At 40.0% G+C, this 10,000-nt stretch overlaps 1 protein-coding gene across 1 annotated transcript in view; it reads right to left on the bottom strand.

The window, feature by feature from the left end:
- Window positions 1–1,945: 1,945 nt before the first annotated feature.
- LOC139909013 (protein kinase C and casein kinase substrate in neurons protein 3) overlaps window positions 1,946–10,000 on the bottom strand; it is an 18,993-nt gene continuing 10,938 nt past the window's right edge. The window contains exons 4-10 of the mRNA XM_071895921.2: window positions 9,093–9,328; window positions 8,013–8,168; window positions 6,802–6,977; window positions 4,955–5,075; window positions 3,989–4,059; window positions 3,770–3,849; window positions 1,946–3,023 (exon numbers count right to left, since the gene is read on the bottom strand). Coding sequence (XP_071752022.1) covers window positions 2,914–3,023; window positions 3,770–3,849; window positions 3,989–4,059; window positions 4,955–5,075; window positions 6,802–6,977; window positions 8,013–8,168; window positions 9,093–9,328 — 950 coding nt within the window. The 3' untranslated portion in view covers window positions 1,946–2,913. The remainder of the gene's footprint in view (window positions 3,024–3,769; window positions 3,850–3,988; window positions 4,060–4,954; window positions 5,076–6,801; window positions 6,978–8,012; window positions 8,169–9,092; window positions 9,329–10,000) is intronic.

Raw genomic sequence — 10,000 nt, 5'->3', positions numbered from 1 at the left:
TAGAAGACTCCAACTGCTTCACCATAGGATCAATGTGATCACTCAGCATGGTGTTGTATTTATTAGTGATAACCTTGTTCTCTAAGGGCTTCAGTGGATGTAAGCCAAGCCAGAATGCAACCTACACCACAACAGAGCTGCCAGAACCCTTCACTGAGGCAGACAGGCGCTCAGGCAGCGCACTTGTTTTGTCAGCCTCCGTAAATGTACTCGTCCGCTCGTTGAGAACAAGATGAATGATGACTCATGACAATGTGACTTTTTTTCCCACTTGTTAGTCGACCACTGCCTGTGGTCTTTGCACCACTTCACTCGCAAAACTGCATTTTTAGATGTCAGAAGGGGTTTAGTCACTGGTGAACTTCCCGACGAAATGTTCTGGATGAAACTGCCTGTTCGTCCCTTATAGTCGCCCACTATCTGTGCATCTATGTTTTTTCGCTGTCATGTAGTGTGTTTTTTGTGTATTGTTTTGTTCTGATATTTGTATACCATTGAGGCCCATGTTGGAAACAAGTATTCCTATACTTTTACACGTTATCTTCTGGGTTGTACTGTTGTTTGTACCTTTTTATTCCCAATAAGCCAATCAATCAATCAATCAATCTCTCAACATAGTGTATGCTGAAGTGAAGCATGGAGCACCGGAGTGAATGATCTACCGAGGACACATGGATGATTTTGGTGTCAATGTTCTCAACAGGTAAACTGACCAACAGGCCAATCTTCCCAAAACTTGGTGTATTCCTTTAATTGTGGAAGCATCTGTTTTTAATATACTTTGTATCCCTCATTTAGGGATGGGACAATATATCGAAATTCAATATATTGCAATACAAAAACATGACAATACGTATTGTAGGGCAAAAAAAATGAATCGCAACATTAGCTACATTTTATTCTGTTGTAGTAATCACAAATGAGACGGCTTGACATCACAATTTCCCAAGCTCTCCATCCAAATTATATTATTTGCACTTTGTAATGACATTTTTAAAGACTTGTAGCTCAAAAATAAACCTAATTCTGCACAGTCAGACTTTGTTGTCATTGAACTTTTATTTATTACATCATACCGTGGTTGTATCGAATCATGAACCCCATATCGCATATCGAATCGTATTGTGAGATAAGTGTATCATCCCATCCCTATCATTTATTTATTGGGTTTTCTTTATTTTGGCAGATACCTCTATATAGCACAGGAAAAGGAACCACAGCGGAGGGTGTTCAGGCTCAGCTGAGACTTCCTCTGTGATTACAGATCAGTCTGGATCTGCTGTAAGCAAGAAAACTGTCATCAGGTGAAAGAAATTCCTTCCAGGGTGACATCATTATCTCCATTACTGCTGTGGAAACAGACATTCCTGCGTCCCCCTGTCTGCTCGCATTTCCAGCGAAACTGTGCGCGCGCGCGTGTGTGTGTGTGTGTGTGTATTAGAGTGTAACGATACACCGTGCCGAGCTTCATCGCACTCTGTCTAACCCATTTCTCTCTGCTGGCTGGCTGAAACATGAACATTGATGTGAATGTGTGTGTGCTTGGCTGACGCCCATGTGTTGATGTCAGGCTGCATCTGACTCTGCGGTGGCATCATCGAGATAAAGAGCAGCAATTGACCTGAACACGGCGCTCTTGACACGGACACAGGGCTTTAGAAATGACTCGGTGTGTGTGTGTGTGTATGTGTGTGCGTGTGTGTGTGTGTGTGTGACAGCTGACAGCTCCACAGATGTAATACCATCCACGGGCGTTCTCCAGGGCGCAGTTCTAACATCTTAGGCCGGAAGATGATGGCATGGTGATTCACACGCACGCACATGCACACGCACACACACACACACACACACACACACACACACACACACACGCACGCACACACATAAAGATACAGATACACCTTCATTCCTTGCATCCCAAATTCAATAATCCATTTTTGATTGTGTAACAAGTTTCAGGTTTTATTTCAAAATGAAGAAAGGCAGGTTGCGAAGGCTCTGAAGGCAGATGCGTAGCTCTTACACGACACATAAAGACACACAGCGCTTACACACATATTGAAGAAGGCAGAGGACCGGGCGAGGGCGGGGCAAACCCAGGGATTTCTGGCAGCCGGTCCCTTACTTTGGCAAAGCTGCTCTCTATGGCAGGCGCCGTGTAGCGACAGATGATTAGATATTACAGACAAGACACTTAAATGGACAGGAAAACTATTTGTTCCCCAGTATATTAACTCGTCTTAAACCACACTGACAGGAGAGAAGTACAAGTCAAATAGCTATCTACCTATCTATCTATCTATCTACCTATCTATCTATCTAGCTGACTCCACTTATAATGCTGCTACTGATGAATTGTAATCACAGTAAAAAGCGACACTTTCTTCATATCCGTATGCTTTGTGAGGCTTTGTGTGCATTTTAATATCAATGTGTTGAGGTGCGCTGAAAAAAAAAAAAAGCTCACTGAAAATAGCAGGCTTGTAAATGTATTATCAGCACCAAGTGGTTAGTTATATAGTGTACCTTTAGAGTCCAGCATATTATCATATCTGTTTTGTATTTTACATAAAGCATTGTTCATCATATGGCTTCAATACAAGTGGTCTATGCATACTGTATATATTAAAACATTTGTCAAAATATTTCAAAAGATTACACAACCTGGCTAGTTGTTTTTTTTTCTTAAATCTCTGTATGCCAAACTGTCCATCTCATCACAGATAATATCTTTGGCTAAGAGCTACTTGGTGCTGGCATTACAGCGCTGGCTCTGTGTTCCGACACTTAGACGCTAAACCAGGTTGTCACTTCCACAGTGGAGCTGTCATTAAGGATCTGGACACACCGCAGCGTGTGACGCAGCTCTCCCCAACAAGACAGGATCTCTCATGTTCAGTCGACTCGCGGTGACTAGACCACCTCCACGTAGTTGGCCGGGTACAGACCCTCCCTCCCCCCGTCCTTCATCCCCCGACACCAGCCTTGATCATCCTCATCCTCGATCTTCAAGAACTCCTCACCTGCCGGGCGAAGAGGGACAGAGAAACAGGATGATGACTCACAGGACAGAGCACTGATTATACTAATAGTGATAACACTAATGCTAATTAATTAGATTAGATTAGATTAGATTAGGTTAGATTAGATTAGATTAGATTAAACCTTAATGATCCTCGTTGGGAAATTGAGTCTTAAATTGACGTCATCAATTGCGAATAAGATATAAATAAGAATAGAGCAAATGGGGTGGTGTTAAACAAAATGCAACAGACAATTAGACCACTAGAGTGTATTAAGTCGACATATATTACTGAAAAGTATGTTACAGCATCAGTACTACTACTGCTACTACAACTACTACTACTGTTACTACTACTACTCCTACTACTATTTTGAATAATAATAATTATACTAATGCAATAATAATAATCATAGGAGCATTAATAGTAGATCTACAGACATCAATAACAATCAAAGATTGATTAAAGTTTAGAGTTTAATTAAAACTGGGCTTTCACAACAGAAAAAGCATGTCATCACATGAGGTATTTTTAAGTTCTGTACTTAATACTTAGTACTTTAATACCGGCACTGAGAGCGTAATGAGGATAAAATTGAGACAAGAGTATGCCGAATTACAATAACTTCATAAAATAAAATACACTCAATCAATCTATAATCAATGCTTTTGCACAACCATGCATAGACAGAGTACAGGCACAGCTGTACAGTTCTGTAAGTGTTGTAGGTGTGTAAGAGTGTTTACCTGCTTTAAAGGACAGCTCATCTGTCTCCTGACCCACATAGTCATACAGAGCCTTCACTCTCACTCCTCCAATCATCACACTGGAGAGAGAGAGACAGGAAGACAAAAAGACAAGAGAGAGAGAGAGAAAGAGAGAGAGAGAGAGAGATGGGTGTATGATCAGTCCCACACTATCAGCCTCACAGCATCAGTGTACAGATATATACTGTCTTTACTCACCTCCTGTCTATCGTTCCTTTCTTTTCCACTACTTTCTTCCCTTTTTTGTTTTTCTTTTCGGGCGTCCACTCCTAAAACAACAATGGGAAAAAACACTGAGCACTAAGATTTTGAATTTAGACCCTTAAATTGACCACAAAGGTCCACTAGAATACCCAACACACACCTGGATATGGGACATATACTGTGATTATAGCCAGATCAGTTCTATCACAGAGGCCTCATTAAGTTTTATTGGCTTCAGTAAAAGACTGTGTGGAACCACAATCGTGTGTGTGTGTGTGTGTGTGTGTGTGTGTGTGTGTGTGTGTGTGTGTGTGTGTGTGAGACTGGGAAAAATGTATAGAGAGAGAGAGCGCGAGAGGGAGAGAGGGAGAGGGCTCTTTTATCTTGATGCTTTGACAATATTGTTCTTTACTTTCATGCCAAGAAAGCCTAGTGCCTAGTGAATTGAATTGAATTGTTAGATCTAGGTACTATATCTAGGCACTTTCTCTGTAATGTCCTTTGAGACATGCTTGTGATGAAGGGCTATAGAAATAAAACAAAAACAAACAAAAAGAAACAGAGAGAGACAGGGGAGAGAGAGAGAGTAAGAGAGAGAGAGAGAGAGAGAGTAGAGAGAGAGAGAGTATGATGTGTATGATAGGCTGATAACAGCTATTTATTTGTTTGTTCAAATACTAACTGTTCGTCTGCCAGTGTTTATAATATTATCTCATTGCTGTCATGTTGAAGGTTTTTTGGGAGACTCTGTTGGTCACCTCATGTTCAGTGACGAAAACAGAAACACCAAAATCACCCGTGTGTCTCCCAAAAACGTTATTTAATAATCTTTTAATAAAGCAAATCTGAATTGAATAAACTTGAATTAATCGGAACAAACAGAAAGAGACATAGACAGATACAGAGAGAGAGAGAGAGAGAGAGAGAGAGAGAGAGAGAGAGAGAGAGAGAGAGAGGGACCTGGAAGTGCGGCCAGTCGGTGGGCATCCCGGGCCCGTGGGTGTTCTTCCACCAGCGGAGGTCGTCCTGCTCGTCGATGGCCATCAGTGTGTTGTGGAGCTCGTTGTACACCGCCTTCACACTGAGGGAGCCACAGAATGAGATCAACACACATCTCAAGTCAACTTTTCTGCCATTTTATGTCTTGTGCTTTCTTTTGCTTCTTTGTGTTTTATTTTGTTGCATAATGCATTACATCATATTGTTGTGTGATTGATTGTTGATCAGTTCGATCTAGATAGGCTCATTCTCTGTAAAGTCCTGTGAGACCTGCTGTGTGATGAAGGGCTGTAGAAATAAATGAAGTTGTCTTGATTTTATATTTTATGGCTGATTCAACTTCAGTCTGATATTTAGAGGGGATGAGAACAAAAGTTCTTTTGGACTGGTAAGTGTAATATTATTACTGAAATTAAAATAGAAATCCCTCAAACTCTTTATTATTAGGAAAAGTAATTAGATTACTGCAACGCTTCACCAATCAACACTCAGTGTCATATTCAAAAGGACAGCCTGAGTGGGAAAGAGAGAATCCAAAGAGTCACTACAAGAACTCCTTCAGATTTCTTTGTTTTTATCATTTTTTCTGTTGGTTTAAATCTTTTCATCAATACATTTCTTTTTCTTTTTCTCCACTAAAATACCAGGACATTCAGTTCAAAACAAAAATAAAAATAGTGGCAGTTTACTTGAAGTGGTGCTCATAAGGATTTATAAGGCATCATAAGCACATTGTGAATGCATGATAATAATTATAATCAGAGCATGATACAATACAACACAATGCAAAAAAAACAAACAGGGGGATAAATGGTTTATGGGCCAACTGTATAGTTAATGACATGATATTAAATTGAATGTAATTTTCTGATGTTTGTCTGATAATTATATTGTAATAAAAGTGTATCTATGCTTCTAATGGGCTTTAAATCAGCTTGGAATGCATCCCAATGCATTTTAAGTAAAGTGTTACCAAAAAAAACGAAACAGATCAATAGAGTATATAATTTATCTCATATACTCCACCTCTCCCTGTGGCCCCTGCACATTTAATAAAGTAATTAAGTTGCTGCCTTGGCCATTATTTCCATTATTAGAGACAAATGGGAAAGTCACTGAGAAACCATGATCTTCTAATATTTTGTGGAATGTGTTTTAATTGGGGCTAAATTAAGTCAAATTATTGATTTTGCCGTAGTTAGCTCCAATTAGGCAGCTAAACACCAGCTGGGGAAAGCTGGAATAGAAAACAGCTCGACTCACAGATCTTCCATCCTTCTGACAACATAATTAATTTCAGAAATCTGTGACATATCTTGTATTGTAGGATCTTTTCATCTTAAGTGAGAACAATACTAAAGGGATGATAAATGCACAAGGTACTCCAAACTAGGATTGATTGATTGATGATTATCCTTCCATTAAAAACTGGACATTGGCCGGTCAGTATCATCCATCTCCAATATGATGGATATGATGCAGCTTGTTTGAGTACCTATTAATTGTAGAATGAATCAATACCTATCAATCATGGTTGTCTATGGGAAACCCTTAACATGAATTGAATCCAATGTGACATTTTGATCAGATTCCAGTAGTTGTATAGTATATTTGAATTTATACTTATAATTTGGGTTTTTTTTGGCATGAAAATTGTTACATTTGCAGCTTCAATCCTTCAAAAACCCATATTGGTTGAACCCTACTCCTAACAAACTAACAGTCTCTTTCTGGCCTTCTTTTCTTGTTCACACCTACACACACACACACACACACACACACACACACACACACACACTGCGGTGTACCTGTCGTTGTTGGTGACGTCCAGGTGTCTGTGGATGGACAGGAAGGCCTGTTTGAGGAAGCTGATCCTCTTGCGCTCCTCCTCCTGGGATTGGTCGAAGATGGACTCCATCTCCTCCATGTAGCGAGGAGCGTAGCGGCTCACCTCCTCCAGCACCTTCTCATAGCGGGAACGCACCTGGACACACACATGTACACACACACACACACACCACACACACACACACACACACACACATGTACATACAGTCTGAAATTAGCACGACAGCTTAATGTGAAACAAAACTGATATAAAAGTAAAACGATTAATTAAATGAAGTTGAATTAACTAAAGCTAAACCAAAGATATTGCCTGGTTCCAAAAATAACTAAAATAAAATATAAATGCTCATGTATTATTCATAGTTTTTGTTTTGATCCGGTTCCCAGTGTGGAGGGAGCGGTAATTTACTCTCCATGTACTCTCAACTTATTTGAATTCACCTCATGTAGAGTGAAGTCACACAAAACAACACAAATCATGTACTTTCCTAAACATAAAGCACACAGGACAATTTTCTCCCTAAACTGGCGCTAAATACAAAACAAAAACAAAAATTGGATTATGTGGAAAAACTAAAACTACAAAACTTGAATACTCTAAAACTCTAAAAAACTAAAACTGAATTAGAATTGGGAGGCATGTAATTGAAATTAAAACAGAAATAAAAAATGTAAAGTATAATAGCCTTGATACATGTGCACATTCACACACACACACACACACACACACACACTTTATGTTTACTAAAGAAATTACAAAAAATAATTTAACCAGGTTAGTCCTATTAAGATTAAGAATCTCCTTTTCAAAGCAGACTTGGCCATGAAAGCAGCATCATAACAAACATAAAGTTGCAGACCAACAACATACAACACTGTCACATAAAAGAAAAGTATAAAGGTATAAAATAAAAATAAAACAGGGCAGCATGTCGTCCCCCCAGGAATAATCCAGTCCCTTACCGGACCAATCAGTAATAAATATGGATTTGGATAAATTTGGATTTGACCTGAAATGATAGCGCCCCCCTTGGGCCAATCAGTGTAAGTTTTGTCAAAATCTGATGAGTGTTGTCTGATTCGTTGCATGTGACGGATGGACGGACGAATGAACGGATGGACAGAGACGGATCCACAGTAGAGAGAGGAAGGTGAAGCGTCTGTTGCTCACCTTCTCCGCCTCCTGCTGGGCCAGCTCTCTCTCCTCCTGGATCTTCCTCTGCTTCTCGATGGCGACGTCCGGGTTTCCCTGAGCGTGCGCCTCTCGCTCCCGGGCCAGCTGCTCCTTCCGGCTCACCTTATGGTACGCCCTCATGGCTTTATCCAGCTGGAGACCACACACACACCACACAGTCACCTTCACTGTCCACCGGTAAGTTAGGAGGAGAAACTCTTCTTCTCTGGGACATTAAATTAAACCCTTGAACCCACATCGTCTCCTTAAATTTCTCCTTAAGTAGCTTCAAAGTAAGATGCTTTTTTTGGCTGTAGGACAAAGGCGGGAGTGAAAAATTGATCCACAGTGAAAAAGTGACAGTCCTAACTCTTTTAATGATTGATTTTACTTTAATTAGTGTTTTTTGAATTGTAGTCAACAGGTATAAATACTGTATGTAAAAGTAAAAAAACTCAACAGGTAATTGATAAAATAGCATTTGTCTCCATCGACTTTGCTAGAGAAAAGAAAAGCAACACAAATATAGCAATAAATACATATGGCACTATTCTCTGCAACCCTCTTATTTCACAGTATTATTTTCTAAGGATCTGTTTATCTGTCATAAGGATAACAATCTATTTTTAGTGCAAATTAATGTACTGTAACTTCAAAACGTCACATGTCTAGCCCTCGAAATATTACTTTTAGAATCATACCAGACAGGTCGGACATGAACTTGTCACATCAGATCAGACCAATCACAATCTAAAGAGTGAGAGCAGCTGCCAGCAGGGGCGCAGCTAGGAATTATGGGCCGTCGGCACAGGAGGTGACTCTGGGCCCCCCCTTCACTTTCCTCTCATCTCCACACCACTATGACAAACACCTGTGTCTGCCCATCCACAACAAACACACCTCCACACAATCATTTACTGATCAGTTATTGGACACGTCCCTAATTGAAATTATAGGTTTTGGGCATGACTCTGATAGCGCTAATTGGCTGTCATATCCATAATTTCCCCTGTTCAAAATCTCTAAGTCAAAACAGCAGCTTTTCAACAGTTAAGTGAGAGTTGAAATCATTCTGACCTTTTTAAGGCGTTTGGCCCAGGGCTTCTGAGCGCGTGCGAAGCCCGTGTCAAAGTCCTGGGACTCCTTGAAGCCTCCGAATAGCTTCTTGTGGAAGGTGTCCTTCTGCCAGGTCCGGACCCGGTCTCCGTCCTCCGACACCAGGGAGCGGCAGATGGAGGCGTGTAAGGAGGCCAGGCGGTCAGCGGAGGACAGGAAGCACTGCCACGCCTTCAGCAGAGAGCCGTACAGAGGACCTGAGGGAGGACAGGGAGGAGGTGAACCAGGAAATCAAACGGAAACAAGTGTAGTACCCCTGATTTACTAAGGACTTTCATGGGTGCAGAAACTCTTAGCACGTGCAAAACCAATGACATGACTCCTGATTGGTCAAGAAAATAGTCTCCCACCTATCACAAGTGTTAGTGCTGACTTTGAACATTACAAAGGCTTCTGTACCAAAAGTTTTACTAAATCTGGGCCATATTATAGTAAACAAGTAGTCTTCATATTCTATAATTTGGCATCTACTGGCATATATCTCAATGTTTTTCTAATTACTCATTTCATGCTGCATATATTTCATATTGCTGGTATATTTCCTACATATTGTATCGTATTGTACATATTTTTCATGCATTTTGTTCTTTGTCTCATTATGTTCTACTGCTGTTATTTTTAATTGCATCATAATATTACAGTTAATTTCTTTCTTTCTTTTTCCTACTTTCATTCATCAGATGAGGTTATGTTTAAATGCCACCCATTTGGTGTATTCTTATTTATATCATATTTTTCTATGCTATATCCTATTACTATTATCTTATCTCATCTTGCCTCATCGTGTCTTATAGATAGATAGATAGATAGATAGATAGATAGATAGATAGATAGATAAGAACTTTAGTAACATCTGAGGGAAATTCAAA

This window comes from Centroberyx gerrardi, chromosome 7 (genome assembly GCF_048128805.1).
Source record: "Centroberyx gerrardi isolate f3 chromosome 7, fCenGer3.hap1.cur.20231027, whole genome shotgun sequence".
In the NCBI taxonomy this organism is placed as follows: domain Eukaryota; kingdom Metazoa; phylum Chordata; class Actinopteri; order Beryciformes; family Berycidae; genus Centroberyx; species Centroberyx gerrardi.
The sequence above is the reverse complement of the archived record's forward strand: the minus strand, read 5'-3'. Positions and strand labels throughout refer to the sequence as shown.